This window comes from Lontra canadensis, unplaced genomic scaffold (assembly GCF_010015895.1).
Source record: "Lontra canadensis isolate GAN:19392208 unplaced genomic scaffold, GSC_riverotter_1.0 scaffold5, whole genome shotgun sequence".
Lineage (NCBI taxonomy): Eukaryota > Metazoa > Chordata > Mammalia > Carnivora > Mustelidae > Lontra > Lontra canadensis.
The window spans coordinates 10953874-10973957 of NW_022630999.1; the positions used below are offsets into that span (position 1 = coordinate 10953874).

At 38.5% G+C, this 20084-nt stretch overlaps 2 protein-coding genes and 1 long non-coding RNA gene across 6 annotated transcripts in view; all 3 read left to right on the plus strand.

The window, feature by feature from the left end:
- Positions 1-20084, plus strand: part of PARP8 (poly(ADP-ribose) polymerase family member 8) — a 168405-nt gene that overhangs the window by 41336 nt on the left and 106985 nt on the right. The window lies entirely within an intron of this gene.
- LOC116864152 lies at positions 1286-18097 on the plus strand. The gene is made up of 3 exons (XR_004381951.1): positions 1286-1670; positions 15056-15058; positions 18085-18097. It is a non-coding gene; the product is annotated as an uncharacterized LOC116864152 (long non-coding RNA).
- Positions 17558-18318, plus strand: LOC116864151 (tigger transposable element-derived protein 1-like). The gene is made up of 2 exons (XM_032851452.1): positions 17558-17890; positions 17923-18318. Exons 1-2 carry the CDS (start codon positions 17579-17581, stop codon positions 17950-17952), a joined length of 342 nt encoding a protein of 113 aa, XP_032707343.1. The 5' UTR covers positions 17558-17578; the 3' UTR covers positions 17953-18318.

A 20084-nucleotide genomic window follows, 5' to 3' on the forward strand; every position in this document is an offset into this window, starting at 1 on the left:
TTTATCAATTCTTGGGGCTAAATAACTCTTTTATGGATACAGTATTTTATAATTGCAGCACTGTGGGCAGCATATGGGAAAGTAACCCTAAACGAAGTATGCTCTTGACCTGAGTGGTATAGTCTGTTGTGATACTGTCAGGGAGGGTATCCTTGTCTCAGCCAGGTTACCTTTGTTACAAAGAAACACCAGACACACAGCTTCTGCTTGATTTATGGTATTTTGATAGTAAATAACAAAACTCTGGGACTCAAACTGGCTTAAATATGAAGGAAATTTATTATGCAAGATGGGAATTGCCGGAAGCTGTGGGCAGAGGCTAAGTGATGTCATCAAGGAACTGATCCTAAGGTGGGTTTTCCTCCGGCTTTCAGGATGGCTGCCATTAGCAACTGGTATTTTACTTGCTTCCTTGTTCAGATTCAATGGAAGGAGTAAGGGGAAATCCGTCCTGTAAGTCAGGACTTCAAATCCTTTCTTTCATTCTTAATTGGGCCAGTTTGGAGCTAAGGATGGGGCCATCTTACTCTAAGTCTTGGAAGCAAGAGAAGTGGATGCTTGAAAGAGATTAGGAATTCTCCCCCACCCCCAGGAGGAAAGAAAGGATGCTATAGGCGACAAACATTGCCTACTATATAGACATTTTAGTGTATTTCATGACAGGTATTTCCGGCAACTTGTAAAATAAGTAATTCACACTTTATAGGGTTGACAGTCTAAGTGTGATGATATATAATGGTTGATGAACACTTTACTTTCTATATGTTAGCACCATTCCAAATATTTTTTATGTATTAATTCATTTAATATTTAGAGTAGTCTGTTAAATTAGGTACCACTGTTTTATCTATTTTATGGATTAGTAAACTGGGACATAGTGAGATTAAGTGACTCGTCCCAGGTAACATAAGTGGGAAGTGAGGGATGGGGATTTGAACTTTCAGACTGGCTCCAGAGCTACTCTCCTACCTGCTACAATACGACCGGCACAGTAAGTGCTGGATGATGCTTGGTCAGCTTGAGTTGGGTATGGTCTTTGAGAGGTGAAGAGTCATACTGTTTGTGAATCGAGGTTATTGTCATAACTCTTTAGATTGCTGATGGTCAGAACACCTTGCTCATGTGGGTGTTACAGTAATTTCAAATTGAAATAGAGTGATTATTCAAACCAGGTATAATAATGGTAACAACAGTAATGATAATGATGATGATGATAATAATAAATTTATTCACATCCCAATTATAAACCTCCGTGGATGAACTTTTATGATTTCACCATTATCTAGTAAGGCTATTGTTTTCAGTTTCCTTAAACCATGCATTCATTCCTTGCCCCTTTGCATTCATTAAGCATGATACTCAATTACTTAGCCAACATGTGTGTATCTGCCAAGTCCAGTTCTCAAGGTAATGGTGATTTCAAGGATAAGTAGACATAGCGTCTTAGCTTTTAGGTAATGGATGGTTCAGTTAAAGAAAACCAACACGTAAACACATAGCTATAAGGTAGAGTAATAACTACTGAAATAGAAGAATGGAGAAGCTATCATTGAGAAAAGAGGTCTGTAGTTTGCTGGGAAATGGCACAAGTTTGGGAAAGTTCTTGAAGGAGGAAGATTCTGGACGATGAAGTGGGTAGACCCAATCAGGAGATAAAACAATTAGATAAAGTGAACAGCATTTACAAAGGCATTGGAAACTAAAGAACTTACGTGTTTGGGAAACATAAGTAAAGTGCTTTGTTAAGTTCTGAAAAGGGAATTGGGAGGAAGGTGGTAGGAGTTCAGGTTAGATAGATATTTTTGGAATGTTTAAATTTTTAAGATTCACTGAATTTTAAAACTTCAAGATATACTTACTTGTGGTTTGGGCCCCAAAAGTGGTTTTTTTTTTTTTTAAAGATTTTGTTTATTTATTTGACACAGAGAGAGAGAGATCACAAGTAAGCAGAGAGAGAGGCAGAGAGAGAGGAAGGGAAGCAGGCTCCCCGCCTAGCAGAGAGCCCGATGTGGGGCTCGATCCCAGGACCCCGGGATCATGACCTGAGCCGAAGGCAGAGGCTTTAACCCACTGAGCCACACAGGCGCCCCCCCCCAAAAGTGTTTTTAACCTTTAACTTCTTGATTTTTAGTTTTGATTTATAATCTTTGTTCTTTCAAGACCCCAGGCATTTGGTAAAACAGATGAGTTTGGGAATGTTAGTCATATTGTGGTGTCTCCAGTGGATATGTGTCAAAGAATTCTTTAATATTGGATGTGTTTCAACATATTGACGAAGTGTGTAATTTGAAGAAAATCATTAATAAATAATTTTATGTTCAAAATGAAGGTCCTGAATTGTTCACTTTACACACACACACACACACACACATTTAAAGATTCTATTTATTCATTTGAGACAGAGTCAGAGAGAGAGAGAGAGCCTGAGCAGGTGGGAGAGGCAGAGGATGAGGGAGAATCAGACTCTCCACTGAGTTGGGAGCCTGACGTGGGGCTAGAGCCAGGACCTGGAGATTATTACCTGAGCCCAAGGCAGACTCCCAACCATAGGAGCCACCCAGGAACCCCTACAGACATATTTTGAATACACCATGCCAGAAATACATCTTTTCCATAAAACATGATATATATTCACTTTTAAAACCTTGGATGATCTGATAACAATTTCATTTTAGTAGAATTATTATATTTCACTATTATGAGTTATTTCAAGTTAGTATGGTTACTAATTTTATTGAACATCTTTATATGTCTCTTTATATAATTGAACTAGATTCTCTCTTAGGTGTATTTTAAAAGTGGAATTGTTAAAGATAGGCTGGTATTCAAAATTGCTTTCTAAATTGTTTGTATCATTTTATATTTCAGGTAGAATGAAAGTCACCATTTCCCCCATTCTTGCCAGTAGTTTATGTTACATTTTAAAGTTCATAGCAATATTATAGTGTTAAATCATATCTCATTGTTATCTTAATTTGCATCTGGTTACTAATGAGTTGGAACATTTTTAAAATTTTTAAAATTTTTAAAAATTTTTTAAAAGTTTAGAACTTTGTTTCTGTGAAGTTTTATATTCTTTTCCTTATCTTTTATTGGGTTTAAATATTTTCCTTAAATAGTTTTAGAAACTGTATATTCTGAATAGTTGGTTTATGGGATCCAAAACTTTTCATGTCTGGTATCAATTTTCATTTACCTGAAAATCATTTAATCCTCTTCCTCTCCCATTTGGTAACCTGGAGCCTTTTGATTGTAAAATTCTTGTGTTGGTTAATGTCAGAAACAAGTCTGCTTTTAGTGGTTAAGACTGGGGTTTTGAGTCCATAGGTTTTGGTTTGAATCTAGGTCTTTCATGATCTTGGGCCTCTAATCTCTCTAATTTCTACATAGAAATAATAACTTGTTATAGTAAATAAACACAAGCACAAATATTTAATTTAGAGCTTAGAATTGTACCCAGAATAAATGGAAACAATAATAATATTACTACTACTAATAAGAAAAAGAATAGCATCATTACTTTTTGTTTTGTCAAATATCTTATGCTTTCAGAGTGCTTTTATTTAAATAAAATTTGGTTAATCTGAGCATTTCCTAATTTGTATTTTAATAGTTCATTGTGATGCTGGTTGTATGGAGTGATTGATTTCTGCAGTTTCCATATGCTGGAATGCATATATCTTGCTTATGAAATCATTACTCAAGGGTTTCATAATTTACTGAAAATCTATATAGCTACTTTTTTATTGGGTACTCTTAAGAGTTAGATTTGCATATATTTATGTAGTTCACTAAATCAATATGTTCTTTGTGAACTGATACATAAAATCTTTTTGTACACATTTATAAGAGCATTTATTGATTCAATAAATCAGACACTTGTCAACCATGCATCAGTGTAAATTGTTTATATATAACGTAAGCATAGTTCTTTAGAGTACATAATTCATCATTCAATTAACATAAATATAAGATTAATCAGTATTTACCTCCCATGGTCCACATCCTGCAGGAAAAGAACTTTCTTTGATACATAGAAGTTACAGTTGTTGCTCATTTGCTGATTCTCTTAGGGTGTTTTTTTATTTTGCAGATGTTTTAAATTGAGATTTTTTAATACTCATTTCACAGAAACAATTAAAAAGATCTAACAGCTAGTTAGAATGCATAATTCTTTCTCAAGGACAATGTAGCAATTTCTGAAGGTTTGATTAAAATTCCTGATTACAGTTCATCAAGAACTAACCTCTTAATGTCTGAATATAATTTTGAATGATTTTAAGACTTGATTTTTGGAATAGATTCCAAAGAGATATTCCAGGGAGACAACAGGGGTTGGTTGATGAAGGGACATGTTCGGCTGCTTTTCAGGGAAAAAATAGCCAAGTGGAGAGACCATACTACTTGCCAAGATTTTCTTTTAAAAACTGAGTATATTGACTGTTTCTTTTGGATATGAGTGAATGCCAGTCTTATCCTGCTTTTCTTTGATCATATCTCCTTTTGTTATCAGTGAGTTTTCTTTTTTTAAACTCTATATTCACTGAAGTAAACACGTGTAATTATAAAATCAGATAGTTTGGGTTTATAATCAGTGTATTTACCATATTTTAAAATAATACATTTTAGCTGCTATTTATTGACTTAACAATTTTAAATAGTTTCTGTTGAATTCATATTAATTCATAATGAATTAATATAATTCATTATATTAGTATTTATCTCTCTTGTGTCTTTTTATCCCTAATCTCCCAATAAGCCATTTTACAATTTTTGGTTACATCAGTAGTTAACATTATATTTATAGTGACTGTACCATTATAACTATATATGTTTTTCCTTCTATTTTTTATTTTTCCTAGAGTTAAAAATTGCCTATGAATTTTTTCCATTAGCTTTTATTTGACTATATATCAATTATTTAAAAAAATTATTTTGGAACATTTCTCATGGTTTTCAGTAATTTTCCCAAATAGTCAAACATATCAAATAAATTATCAATGACTTATCCCTTCCCACTTCCTGACCTATCTCGGAGTCTTTTCTTGAGTCTTCTTTTTTTCTTGAGTCTGATCCATATTCTCTGTAGGTTTGATATGTTATCTTTCCTTTTTTTTTTTTTTTAAAGACATACACTCTCGTTGCCAAAGAAAAGTTGTGTTGAAAGTCATTTTTTTTTTTTGAGGATGAGCATGTCTAAAATACCTTGATTTGATCCTCATTTTAAGTGATAGATTAAGAAAGTATGGAATTCTGAGTTAGAACTCATTGTTCCTCATAATTTTGAAGACATTGTTTGATAGTCTTGTAGTAAACAGTGCTTTTGAGTAATCCAGTATCTTGCTGATTGTAATTCCTTTTTGTCACCTGTCTTCGTATCTCTCTGGAAGCTTTTCAGAGCTTTCTTTATCCTTCAAGTTCTGAAATTTCACAATGATATGGTTAGGAGTAGACTTTATTAAAAAAAACTCTTGGATTTGGCATTCATAGCAAATCTTTTAAGTGTAGAGGCTCCTGTCCTTCTAGGGAATTTCCTTGTATTCTATATTTAATAATATATCTATATATATATTTAAAGATTTTTATTTATTTATTTGACACAGAGAGAGAGAAGGAGGAAGCGTACAAGCAGGGCAAGCTGCAGGCAGAGGGAGAGGGAGAAGCAGGCTCCCCACAGAGCAGGGAGCCTGATGCGGGACTTGATCCCAGAACCCTGGGATCATGACCTGAGGCGAAGGCAGATGCTTAACCGACTGAGCTACCCAGGTGCCCCTATATTTAATAATATTTGTTCACCTCCTTCAACTCCTTTTTTGGGGTCTACTCTTTAACTTCCTATAACAATCCTCTATGTTTCTTATGTTCATTTTCATATTTTCCATATCTTTATCTCTTTATTCTTTTTCAAGTTTTTCTCGATTTTATCTTCCAACTCCCTTGTTGAATTTTTAATTGCCAGTGTATTTTTTATTTCCAGGGTTTTTTCTTATCTTTTTTTCCTTTTGAAAATACTTGAAATAGTTCTTGTTTTATGCACAGATCATACTTAGTTTACAGTGGGATTATATCTTAGTAAATCCATCACAAAATGAAAATATTGTTCAATTGAAAACACATTTAAGGGGTGCTGGGGTGGCTCAGTAAGTTAAGCATCTGCCTTCCGCTCAGGTCATGATGCCAAGCTTCTGGAATTGAGCCCTGCATTGGGCTTCCTGCTTAGGGGCAAGATTGCTTCTCCCTCTCCCTCTGCCCACTCATACTCTTTATTGCTCACTCTCTTTCTCAAATAAATAAATAAAGCCTTTAAAAAGGGAATAAAGAAAATGCATTTAATATACATAACCTGCTGAACATCATTAACTTAGCCTAGGCCACCTTAAGTGTGCTCAGAATACTTACACTAACCTACAGTTGGGCAAAGTCACTCTAACACAAAGCTCTATTTTATAGTGAAGTTTCAAATATTTTCTGTAATTTATTGGATCCATTTTCAAAATTCCACGTATGGTTTCTACCAAATGCTTATTGCTTTTGCACCATTTTTGCACCATTGTAAAGTAAAAAAAAAATTATAAGTAGAACCATTCTAAGTTGGGAACCATGTGTATTCAATATCTGTATTTCTTTGTATCAACTTAGTTTCCTCTACTTCCTTCATTGTTTCTGTTTTCTCCAGATTTCCTTTTTTGTTTGTTTTAGTCTCCTACCTTAGTGCTGGAGGCTTTTCTCAAATGTCTAGTGATCTTTCCCTGCCTTGTTGATGTTTAAGAGCAAGGCAGTGGGTCAAGTACACTGATCGTACAAGCAGGCATCATAGCAGGAGGGCGGTAGTGACCCCTGAAACTGCAGAGTGTAGTCACCACACGGCTGGGAGGACTGTTTCATCTCAGGACTCATCCTGAAATTTACTCCTCCCAGAGGAAATCCCAGTGTCATTAAACCCTACTATGGCTGCAAAATATAAAAGAAAGAAAGGGAAAAATGAAAGAGATAGGAAGACCAAGAGAATAAAAGAGAAAAATGTAGACAGACCAAGAGTCAAAGATGAGTGGATGGATTGGTAAGGAAGGGTGTGTGTACGAATGTGTATGCAGAAGAGGGGAAGAAGGAGAGAGAGAGAGAGAGAGCGAGAGCGAGAATACATGATAATGATAATATATATTCAGGGATGTTGGTGACATGAACTTAATGACCCTTCAACAGAGTCAAGCTGTGTGCAGATTTTGGCTAGGAAAAAATGGCAGTGAGGGAAAAGTCCACATTAATAATTTCCTGGGGTTCATTATTATGTTTTCATTTCATTACATCAGTACTCCTAAAATAATCCTTTCTCAGTGATTGGAAGGTGAGAAAAGGAGCACCTTCCATCACATCACTTACGTGTGCATTTCTGCTACTGTTATCAAAGGGAGACCTATTTGCAGGTTTGGTTCAACCTGAAGTATGAATTGAAAAAAATTGTTTTGTGATTACATGAATCCTTTGCTTAGACTCTGCCTTCTACTGACTTTTATCTATTTTGGGATGATTTATGAGGCAGTGGTTGTTGGTGCCTTGGAACTTTATCAGCAGTAGTGATAGAGAAGTACTCACGTGATGCTTATCTATATCTTTTTAAAAAGAACATCTTTCTGTTTAGAAGAATCAGAGATTAAAATGGGTTCAATACCCAGTGGTTTCCAGGTCTTAGCGAGTCCTGCTAATTCTCACTTTTGTAACTGTTGTCTTGTTCTGGTAGGAAACTTTTTAGAGAAAGATGAGGGACAGCTTGTGTGTGTGTGTGTGTGTGTGTGTGTGCATGCTGTGCGCACGCGTTGTGTGCTCCATTATGGTGCAAATATTCTTGGATTTCATCTTTTTCAGAGTGTCAGTATTTAGGTGTAATAGATTTAGCAGTGTAACTCTGCTGTTGACTTTTGAAACAGAACATAGTTTTGTTTCCACGTCTGTAGCCTTACATATCTGATGACAAATTATTATACCCAAGAGGTTCTGGTTTGAATGACTCCCTAGCTTTGGTGTATCTGTCTCTTTCTATCTCTCTGTTATATATTCATATACACACATTCATATATGTGTGTTTATTTTTTTGTTATTTTTAAAGATTTTATTTATTTATTTGACAGAGAGATCACAAGTAAGCAGAGAGGCAGGCAGAAAGAGACAGGGGAAAGCAGGCTCCCCGCTGAGCAGAGAGCCCGATGTGGGGCTCGATCCCAGGACCCTGAGATCAGGAGCCAAAGGCAGAGCCACTGAGCCACTGAGCCACACAGGCGCCCCATATGTGTGTTTATATACACGCAAATATTTGAATGTTTCCTAGCATCAGCATATGTTAGTATGTTTAGCTAGTTTTTAGAAAGCGAATGGTTTCTTGTATTGATCATCTGTAAAATGGCTTGTTAATTCCTTCTCTTGTGAACACAGCTGTATTTATGTGTATATGAACCTTGGCTCCCTTACACTACATCCTCAGAACTTGCTACTTTGACCTATAATAGCGCTGACTTTTCTGACACCATTTGTTTCTCATGTTTCCAAACATTATTGTCTATAAGACATCGATTCCTACCTCTTTCTCCATGCAAAGAGAAAACCAGTTTTGTTCATGAAATGACCCTTAGTGAAAATAAGTGACCCCCTTCCCAGGCCAGGGGAAAAAGCAAATTAGTTTAACCGAATTGTGTGCCTTGTTTGTCATGCCCACCTTCCCCTTCCTCCTCGTCCTGATCGATTCAGGACTGGCTGTGGGACACACACCTACCCTCTAAAACACAAGTTTGCTCCTGTGAGCTGTGAGGCTTCTGGAACCAACTCCCATGCTGTTCAAGAAGGAAGCACACACGGGAAGAAGCCTCTTCTACTTTAGACATTCTCGTGTCTGGATGTCATGCTGGGACTGCAGCAGTCACCCTGTGGGCCACACGGGAAGTTAACCCAGAGATGAAAAAGTGTATATCCTAAGAGAGCAAAGATGGGAAAAATCCGAGTGCTTGATGACATTGTTGAGCTGCTGAATTCAACAATTCAGCAATCGGGGACAACTTCATTCCTGCTCCCCCACCCACAACAACTATACTCTGACATGCATTTCCATACTTCTAATCCAGGTCTTATTTTTAAAGTTCAGTCAGTTTGGATTTTTGACGCAGCCAAAAGCATCTTGGTGAAATATGTTACTTCTTTACCTTGATTAATACACTTGCTAACCCTCTTTTGGCATTAAAGCCAGTGGAGTAAATGATAACCAGGTTATTTGTCTAGCATCATTGCAATAATGATAAACGTTTGGAGAAATAAAAATCTAAAGGGTTTTTCTGCAAAATTGATTTATCTAGTTCCCGAAGGATCTCATTATTTCTTCCATCTCTGGCAAATATTTATGGTACATTATGATTTTCTTCTTTATCAGTTTAAAGTTGTATTAATCTTCACTTTGTTCAAGATGGTTTGAAGTAGATTACAAAGTGGAATGGCAAAAACTAAATTATGTTATGTCCAAAGCAATAAGAACAAACAACGTATGCTGACCTTTGGCTATTGATTAACATTTTGTAGACTTATCCCTGAGCTATACATTTAGAAATAGACATTTGGCATTTTATTAGAAGAAAAGAACTTTTGGAAAAGGTTTCTCCACAGTGAATATATACTGACTTGAGAAGCACCCATAATACAACAAAATGTTCATGTTTTTCGTTCTCTGATTATTGTTGATTGCAGAAACAAAATAAACAAGAACATTTTGGAATCTATTCAACTTCATATTGATTTTATGTTAATATACGGAGATATTTTAAGAAGCATGCAGAATGGTAGCATTTGTTAAAGATTCTTGGCAAAACAACTTACTAGGTTTTTTAGACACTGCGGTTTATTATGTCTTCACTCATGCATTCAACAAGCCCTGACGACCAGGCTCTCTGGGCCACCATGACTATGGAGAAGTCCCAGCCCTCCAGACACTCACAGGTCATGGGCCAGAGAAAGAGGCAGACATTAGAGTATATTCTGATGTTACAACTGACAGTACAGACACGTGCAGGGAGCTATGGGAGCGTATGGGATAGGAACCACATATAGACCTGGTAGGGAGAGAAGAGAAAAAGTTTTTATGCTGGTGTAAAGAATCTTTAGAGGTGCCTGGGTGGCTCAGTTGGTTAAGCATCTGACACTTGATCTTGGCTCAGGTCTTGATTTCAGGATTGTGAGTTTGAGCCCCATGTTGTGCCTACTTAAAGAAAAAAGTTAAAGTTGATATGAAGAGTATTTAAGGGATGCCTGGGTGGCTCAATGGGTTAAGCCTCTGCCTTCGGCTCAGGTCATGATCCCAGGGTCCTGGGATCGAGCCCCACATCGGGCTCTCTGCTCAGCAGGGAGCCTGCTTCCCCTCTCTCTCTGCCTGCCTCTCTGCCTACTTGTGATCTCTGTCTGTCAAATAAATAATTAAAATCTTCAAAAAAAAAAAAAACCAGTATTTAAAATGGGAAAGTGGGAAGCACATAAAATGTTTTTAAAGAAGTTTTCATGTTAACATTGGGCTTTATCTTTATTTATTTTTATGTTCATGGCATGAGATGTATGTAATAAATTTGGTGCAGTGATATAATAGTAATAACAACAACTAAAATTTACTCAATGTTTACCAGAGTGGTTCAGTGGATGAGGATTGGATTTTGAATCCCCCTTCTGTCAGATACATGGCATGTGGCTTCAGGTGTAGGCATTGTGCTGTATTTTTCTCATCTGTAAAGTGGGGGTGATGGTAGTTTTTATGTCCTAGGGCTGCTGTGAGGATGCAGTGAGTTAAATCTCTGAGGCTTTAAGAGATGTCTTGGCATATCTTGAGTGCTCAATAAACTTTAACTATTATCGCTGTTCTGTGGGCACTCAATCTTTCAGTGATCTGACAAGATCATTTAGTAGACAGAGTAATGGCCACCACAGGTCCATATCCTCATTCTTGGACCAGTGAATATGTTCCCTTACATGATACAGAGGCATTTGCCAATATGATTAAATTGAGATATTGATATGGGGAGATTATCCTGGATTGCCATAGTGAGCCATAAGAGGCAGGAGAGTCAGAGTAGCAGATATAATAAATGCGGCAGATGGGGAGAGTCAGGGATTTGAAGATTCTGTGCTGTTCACTGTGAAGATGGAGGAAAGCCCCATGAGCCAAGGAATGTAGGCAGCCTCTAGAAGCTGGAAAAGCAGAGACCTGGTTTTCCCCTCAAGCCTTTGGCAGGAATGGGGCTCTGCTGACAACCTCATTTTGGCTTGGTCACACCCAGGTTGGAACTGTGTCATCCAGACTACAAGATAATAATTTTGTTTAAGCCACTGAGTTTGTAGTAATTTGTTATATAGCAGCAATAGAAAATAAATAATAGATTTTTTACAAATGAGGAAATGAGCTCTGGGTAGTGAAATTTCTGGCAAGGTTATTGGAGATGGTGGGGTATGAGCAGGGTGTGTAGACTGAAAGGAGTCACCAGGGAAGGACCCGGGCCTTGGGTTCTGTGTAGTCTCCAGTCCAGTGATTTGAGCCTCCATCCAGCTTCTCGTGCCTCACGTTCTGAACCTATCCAATGTCTTAAGGTGGCCAACTGCCTCTGTTCTCCTTGAGATACATTCTTATAGGTAGCCCACCACCAGCGTTTCTACTCTCTTAAATTACTTAACTCTTTCTGGCCCCTTCTCTTTTTTTGAAAGTGTTGGAAACTTTCTTTCCACTAATGGCTCTCCTTTTCTTCCTGCCCTCATGAATTTATGTCCTTCCCCCATCCCCCGCCTTTACTCTCATTTTGGTAAGGGTTTATCAGGAAACCAAAGTCAGTGGTCAGCCAGGCACGTTCAACCCAAGCAGCATATTAATTTTTGACCTATGGCAGTGCCTCCTCTCACTTCAGTACCCTCAAAAGACTGCAAACAGTAGCATAAATCCAGCCAAGACTAGAGCAGTAAAATAATGTCTCACGTGGTCTCTATGAAAGCACCCACAGTTTTTGTTCTCCCTAGTAATCTTTCCATATAATCTTACTTTTTTTTAAATTGAAATAAAATTAACTCCATATTATCTTAATGGTGGAGTGGTAGGTAGGAGACAAAACGCTCCTCCACATCCTGCCAAAATAGTCATAATGGATAAATTTCATAATTTTGGACAAATTTTTATGAATTCTCTTATATTTTTATGTATTTTCTAGGAATACTTCCATGAACGCCTACCCCATTTGGGGGTAGGAAAGGAAATTGCAACTCACACTTACTTGGGTGTGTATGTCAGTGCCCTCATATTCATAAAAACCTTTTCTAAAAATGAAATGTTGCAAATAAAGATTACCAAAGTTGGTCATTTAATAAGGAAAAGGCAATATGACTAATCGAAGTTTTAAAATTTTTTTTTTTTTAAGTTTTTATTTATTAGAGAGCTTGAGAACTAGCATGGTTGTGGGAGAGAGGTAGGGGAAGAGGGAGAAGGAGTCTTAAGCAGACTCTGCGCTGACTGCTGAGCCCACTGGGCTTGATCTCATGACCCTGAGGTCACGACCTGAGCTGAAACCAAGAGTCAGAAGCTTAACAGAGTGTACCACCCAGGTGCCCCCAAAATGTTTCTTTTTAAACAATTATTCAGACCACTACATTACAGGCAGCAGTAACAAAGGGAACAAGAAAATGCTAATTAAGATAATATTTTTGAAAGACAAGTACTTAAATTAAAATGCACAGCATGTTTACCTTTTGACTTATATTAACAAATTCCTGTTCCTGCCTGTAACTGGAAATCTTAACTATTAGGTCTTCACCACACAGATAGGTACAGAGGTGGCTTCTCATTCTCCTGTAATGTACGAGAGCAAGGCTTTTTTCATCTGTTCTTTAAAGATGAATACTATATTAGGTCTTTATTGTAAGTTTTTGGTTCCCAGCTTTCTACTTGTAATTCCATTCCTCTTTAACTCCCACTTGCGAAAGTACGTCTGAATGAATGAAACTGACATTATAGCAAGAATCTCAAATTCATTATGCCTTACTAAAATGAGTAATTCTTCCCTGATCTTTGCTGTGCTTCAGAATGGCTATATGAGACTCTCGTGTTTCCACATGGAGGCTGAGAATTGTCAAATCAGAGCCTTTTCTGAAGAAAGGAAGAAGCCCTTATTCCTTACATCAGAATTCTCTCAATTCCAAAGGAAGCTGGCTCGGTAATAGTGTACGGGGCTTTCTAAGTGAGATAATAATTACATGTTGTAGGATAGTCCTGATTTAATAGTTGTGTCAATACAATGATATAATATCATGGTTTTTTACTTGCCCATCAAAGAGTTTGATGATTAAGTGAGCTGATGCCTTTGCAACACCAAGAGTCTCAGATTAAAGGAATTTAGTTTCTTGCTACTAGTGGATGTAGGGTGTGTTTGAATAGGTATTATAAGTTTACCATGTGTTTTGTATTTATTACATGTATGGATTCGTTTGGCAGATAGTGATTGCATACTTACTGTGTGTCAGCTACTGTTCTCAGTGCTGTGTTAACAGAGAACAAGGCATAGTAGGCAGGGTATGATCATGTTGGGCATTTAAGAAATTTGAATTTTATTCTAACTACAAGGGAGGTCATTGGAGGGTTTTGAGCAGGAAAGTTACAGGATTTGTAAATACTTAAATAACTTATATAATTTATACATAGATAACTTTGGCTTCTCTGCACACAGTGATTATCGGGGAGTAGAAAAGAAGAAGTTGGAAGATGGGATGGAAACATTATTGAAGTTCAGGGGAAAGATGATGGCGGCTTGCCTTGGAGTTAAAGACAAAGGAAATGCACAGTAGTGGGTAGCTTCCAAAAGTGGTGTCAGATGTGGGGGCGGGTGAGAAAAGGGAAGGAGTAATCATGATTGCATAGTTTTTGGCCTGAGCAAGTATTTAGATGGTAAAGATAAGAGAAGTCTGGGAAGGAGCAGGTTTGGGAGTAGTAGGATAGGGAATCAACAGGTAGGTCAGATAGGAAGTTAGATTTTTACCTGGAGTTTAAGTGTGAAGTAAGGGTAGGAAGGAGGGATCTGGGGTTTGTTGAAATAGGGGTGATATTTAAGCCCAGGAACAGATGAAGTAACATTTATGCTGATAGAGAAGAGGTTGCAGGACTGAGCCCTGGAACATTCCATAATTCAGAGGTCAAACAAGATGGTGGGTTCAGCAGTTGAAAGTAGAAGGAGGAGGATAGACATAGAAACTAAAAGAGAGCACAGTGTCATGGAAGTCAAGAAAGTATTGCAAGAAAGGGAACATCATTAACTGTCCAATGCTAATGACAGTTCAGCTGTGAAAGAGAGAAGTGATCATTGGATTTGGGGTCATGGAGATTGTTGATTATATTGACAAGACAGAACCATGGTAGCTTGGAAAAACTACAGGAGATTATACTAGATTATGTTTGGATGCTGATGCAAATGACTCAAGAGGTAAGGAGAATTTGTTGCTGACAAACAGGCTAATTTCACATGTGAAGTTGTTGAGTAATTGAGAATAGAGTCATTGAAGAATTGTACAGTTGTGATGAATTGAAATTAACTTTAAAATCTGGGAGTTCAACCATCTGTAAGAACTTTGGTAAAACTTCATGAATTTTTGCACAATTTTACAAGGTCACAGTTTCACTGGCAGGGTCTAACTCTGGGTAGTGGTTTGCATTCAGCAGGGATCTAGGCCATGTGTCAAGAGAAGTTTCTTGCCCCTCTGTTTTCAGTTCCTCAGGCTCCAGGGTCTTCACAGAGTAATTTGGCTGCAATTAATAAAAAAGCCTATAATACTGTTGGTTTAAGTGAGAAGTTTTCTCCTTGTCATGTAGGTCTTTCAGGCGTGGCCTGCTCTGGACCCAGGCCCTTTCCTCTCATCCCTTCCTTATGGGCCAAGGTGTGGTATTCCTGTTCCTGACAAGAGGGAAGAATGGAGAAAGACAGCAGCAAAGGTACATTTACCAGCTGCCTTTTAGAGGAGGATCCCAGAACCTGCTACAGGATACTTTTGTGTATACCATATTGACCAGAACGTGGTCATATCTTAATTCCTGTTTGCAGTGGAAACTGTAATACTTAGTCGTGATTTGGGAGAGGCATGTTCCAAGCTAAATAGCAGATGTCTATGAAAAGGGTATGAGTAAATGTTGGATAAATAACCCCTGATACCACAAAGGTCTGTATTTCCATGAAATAGATCATGCATTTGAGATCATCTTTCCTCTTTGCCTTCCCCTCGCTCTAGCTGTTTGACATGGATCTTTGATATTGAGAAAACGGCATCCCTTCCTCCTAGCTGAGCGGTGCTAGTGTGCAAGTCTTATTGGCCAGACAGAGTACAGGCTAGATAATGGCTCTCTTGGGAGCCCTTAGCCTGGAGCCCTTTTGCAGTGTGCGATTTGCCCAGCGGTGCATGGCCGTCCTGTTTCCTTGCTCTAACATCTCTTCTGCGGCCTCTGCTGCTTGTGGGGGGAAGAGCAATCTAATGATCTAACAAAGCGATTCGTAAGTAGTAAGAATAATTGGTTTTTTATCTTCCATAAGGGTTATGTATGGAGTATTTTTGAGTTGGTATAAAACCCTTCCAGTCCTTTAATATCTCTGTGTGCAGAACTTTTCAGTAGCAGTTTTCATGTTCTTGAGAGAAATTGGTCTTACTTACTATAGTTTTTGTTAGGAGACTGCAGCAGTGGGAGCCTCCCGGGTTTCAGGAAACATGCCATTTAAACACGAGTGGGTGCAGGAGACTTCACTTTTTAAATTTTGTTTATTTATTTATTTTTGGCAGAGGGAGTGTTAAGCTTTTGTCATGTAGTCACGACCTGATAGATGCTTTATTGAAATATGAAAATTGGCCAGCTGTTTCAGAAGCATGAAGCTAATTGTGGCTTGTGCTACGGTCCACTCATTCAGTAATTTATACCAGAGTACAGAACCGATTTTTTTTTTTTTTTTTTTTAAGTAAGCTCTGCGCTCAATGTGTGATTTGAGCTCATGACCCCAGGATCAAGAGTCGCACGTTCTACTGGCTGAGCCAGCCAGGCATCACCCACCCCCCACCCCCACCCCCGCCGCAAGGAACTGATGTTCTTGAGAGACTGCACTGAATTCACTCCCTCCCATTTTCTCTGAATTCCTGAAGACAAGGACCTGTGACTCTTAACCAGTTGAACTGTTCTGTGCCTTCCTTTGTCTGTGGTTGATTAGCTCAGATGGGTGGAGAATATAGTGGAAAACAGCCCATACTAACAGGGGAATGAGATTGATAATATTTCATGGCTGAATATTTCTCCTCCTTTGGAAACTTTTTAGATGTTTTTTTTAAACACAATAAGGTCTTATTTAGTGAGAGTGAGTGAATTAATAGAAAATGTTTTCTCTCTCATGAAAAGAAGAGTTGTTACCAGTTGATAAGAAATCATGCCTTTGGATGTGACATGTAATGATGAACCTGAAATTGCCAAAGTTGTGTCCTGGTTTTTTGGTCTTTTTTCCCCCAAGCAGTTCTTACAATATACTCTTTCTTTTTTTTACATTTTTTTTTTTCTATTTATTTCTATCATACTCTAAAACTTTGGTAGCTTTGGAATAGTATTAAGGAATGTGACTAAGTAGATGAATCAGCTTTTATTTTTCATGTCCAAGCTGTTCCCTCTTTCATTCTGTCCAATTAAAATATGTTAACAGTTTTCATAATGAATGTTTCAATGTAATATTTGAAGGAGGAAGGACAGCTGGACTGAACAGTTTTTCGTGAACGTTTTGGGGATTACTGAAATCTATAAAATTCCAGGCATACCTCATTTTATTGTGCTTTGCTTTATTTTGTTTTGCGGGTATTTCATTTTTTGCAAATTGAAGGCTCATGGCAACCCTATGTTGACCAAGGCCATCGGGATCATTTTCCCAACATCATTTGCTCACTTTGTGTGTCTCTGTCACATTTGGTAATTTTTGGGTAATTTTTGCAATGTTTCAAACTTTTTCATTGTTATTATATTTGTTATGGTGATCTGTGGTCGGTGACCTTTGATGCTACTGTTCTAATTATTTTGGGGAGCCCTGAACTGCGCCCATTAGATGGGGAACTTTGTGGATAAATGTGTATGTTCTGACTGCTCCACTGACTCTCTCCCTCTCTTCGGGCCTCCCTATTCCCTGAGACATGACAATATTGAAATTAGGCCACTTAATAGCCCTGCAATGGCCTCCCAAGTGATTAAGTGAAAGGGAGAGTCATATGTTTCTTACTCTAAATCAAAAGTTGGAGATTACTAAGCTTAGTGAGAAAAGCACGTCAAAAGCTGAGGGGGGTCAAAAGCTAAGCTTGCCTCTTGCGCCACCAATTAGCTAGGGTGTAAATGCAAAGGAAAAGTTCTTAAAGAAAATTACAAGTGATACTCCAGTAAACACACAAATGATAAGAAAGAAAAAAAGCTTTATTGCTGATTATAGAGAAAGTTTGAGTGGTCTGGATAGAAGATCAGACCACCCATAGCATGCCCTTAAGCCAAAGCCTAGACTATAGCAAGGACCTAACTCTCTTCAATTCCATGAAGGCTGTGGAAGGTGAGGAAGCTGCAGAAGGAGAGTCTGAAGCTAGCAGAGACTGGGGCATGAGGTTTCAGGAAGGAAGCCGTCTTCATAACATCAAAATGCAAGAGGCAGCAGCAGGTGCCGATGTAGAAGTGGCAGAAGGTTACCCAGAAGATCTAGCTGAGGTCATGAACGTGGCTGCCCTAAGTGGTGCATTTTCAAAGGACATGAAACAGCCTTATGTTGGAAGAAGATGCCAGTTAGGACTTTCAGAGCTAAACAGAAGTCAGTGCCTGGATTCAAGTTTCCAAGGACAAGCTGACCTTCTTGTTAGGGGATTAAAGCAGCTGGTGACTTCAAGATCGAAGCCAGTGCTCTTTTACCATTCTGAAGATTCTGGGACCCTTTAGAGTGATGCTGAATTGACTCTGCCTATGTTCTGTGAATGGAACAGTACAGCCTGGATGACTGCACATGTCTTTTTATAACATGGCTTACTGAATATTTTAAGCCCACTGTTGAGATCTTAGGAAAGAGAAGATGCTTCTTTCAAAATATTACTGCTCATTGACAGGGCACCTGGTCACCCAGGAGCTCCTCTGATGGAGGTGGACAACGAGGTGAGTGTTATTTTCATGCCTGCAAACACAGCATCCATTCTGCAGGAGTCATTTCAACTTTAAGTCTTATTATTTCAGAAATACATTTCGTAAAGCTTGAGCTGCCATAAATAGTGACTTCTGTGATGAGACCGGGCCGAGGAAATGGAAAACCTTCTGGAAAGGATTCACCATTGTAGATACCTTGGAGAACATATCTGATTCAAGGGAAGAGGTCAAAAATGACAATGTGGCCTGAGTCTGGAAGAAGATGATTCCAGCCCTCATGGATGACTTGAAGGGGTTCAAGATTTCTGTGGAGGAAGTCACTGCAGATGTGGGGGAAACAGCAAGAGAACTAGAATTAGAAGTAGAGCCTGCACATGTGACTGGGTTGCTGCCATCTCATGATAGAACTTTCACAGATGAGGACTTCTTGCTTACGGATGAGCCAAGAAAGTGGTTTCCTGAGATGGAATCCACGCCTGGTGAAGATGCTGTGAAGATTGTTGAAATGACAGCAAAGGATTTAGAATATTATGTAAACGAAGTCTGTAGGTAAATCAGTGGCCCAGTTTGAGAGGATTGATTCCAGTTTCGAAAGAAGTTCTCCTGCTGGCAAAGGGCTATCAAACAGCATCTCATCTACAGAGAAATCATTAGCGAAAGGAAGAAGCCATCAATGCGGCAGACTTCTTTGGTGTCTTTATTTTAAGAAATTGCCACAGTCATCTCCGCCTTCAGCAGCCACCACCTGGATTGATCTGCAGCCATTAACATCAAGGCAAGACCCTACATCAGCAAAAAGATTACAGCTCCCTGAAAGCTCAAATGATGGATAGTGTTTTGTAACAACAAAGTATTTTTTAATTGAAGTGTGTACATTGTTCTTTTAGACAATGCTATTGCACACCCAGTAGGCTACAGTATAGTGTAAATAAAGCTATATGCATTGGGAAACAAAAATTCTTTCGACTCGCTTTATTGTGGTATTTGCCTTATTGCAGTGGTCTGGACCTGAACCTGTAAGATCTCCAAGGCACGCCTGTATGGATATTTGTTTTTCTCTGCCATTAATTTTTAAAGAAAGACATTGGAGAACGGAAGTTCTATAGTTAGTGGAAGAGTTTCAAAGTAATTAAATTTTACAATAAGGGCGCCTGGATGGCTCAGTGGGTTAAGCCTCTGCCTTCAGCTCAGGTCATGATCTCAGGGTCTTGGGATCGAGTCCCGCATCCGGCTCTCTGCTCGGCAGGGAGCCTGCTTCCTCCTCTCTCTCTCTGCCTGACTCTCCGTCTACTTGTGATCTCTCTCTGTCAAATAAATAAATAAAAATTTAAAAAAAATTTAAAAAATTTACAATAAGCCAAATGTATTAAAAGTGTTAAAAGATGCTATGGTATAGACTTTTATATCTTCACCCAATTCCTTTCCTCCTGGGTACACACCTAGACTACATTTTCTAGCCTCCCTGGCACTTAGGTTGAGTTCCAGAGAATGGAGCATAGATGGAGGTGTTGTATGTCATTTCAGGGCTTTGCCCATGAAAGTTTTCTTCATGACTTTATTTATTTATTTATTTATTTTAAGATTTTATTTATTTGTTTGACAGGGAGAGAGATCACAAGTAGGCAGAGAGAGAGAAGCAAACAGGCTCCCTGCCGAGCAGAGAGCCCGATGTGGGGCTCCATCCCAGGACCCTGGGATCATGACCTGAGCCGAAGACAGAGGCTTTAACCTCCTGAGCCACCCAGGCACCCTTCTTCATGACTTTCATGAGCCTTTGTTTCTTGCACTTGTGGATGGAGTGCAGAGGAGGATGAAGACTTAGCAGATTGCTGGGCCCAGTAGTTTATTAAGCCTGGGCTCCCACCGACTGGAGCAGGATCTCCTGCTCTTTTCCATATTCTGTGATATGGATGAG

Bases quoted from the DNA above. Each gene is read 5' to 3' on its own strand.
- LOC116864151 (XM_032851452.1), top strand. From the start codon at position 17,579: ATGAAGGCTGTGGAAGGTGAGGAAGCTGCAGAAGGAGAGTCTGAAGCT. The intron at 17,891-17,922 runs GTTAGGGGATTA...GGTGACTTCAAG, and splicing joins AAGGACAAGCTGACCTTCTT to ATCGAAGCCAGTGCTCTTTT.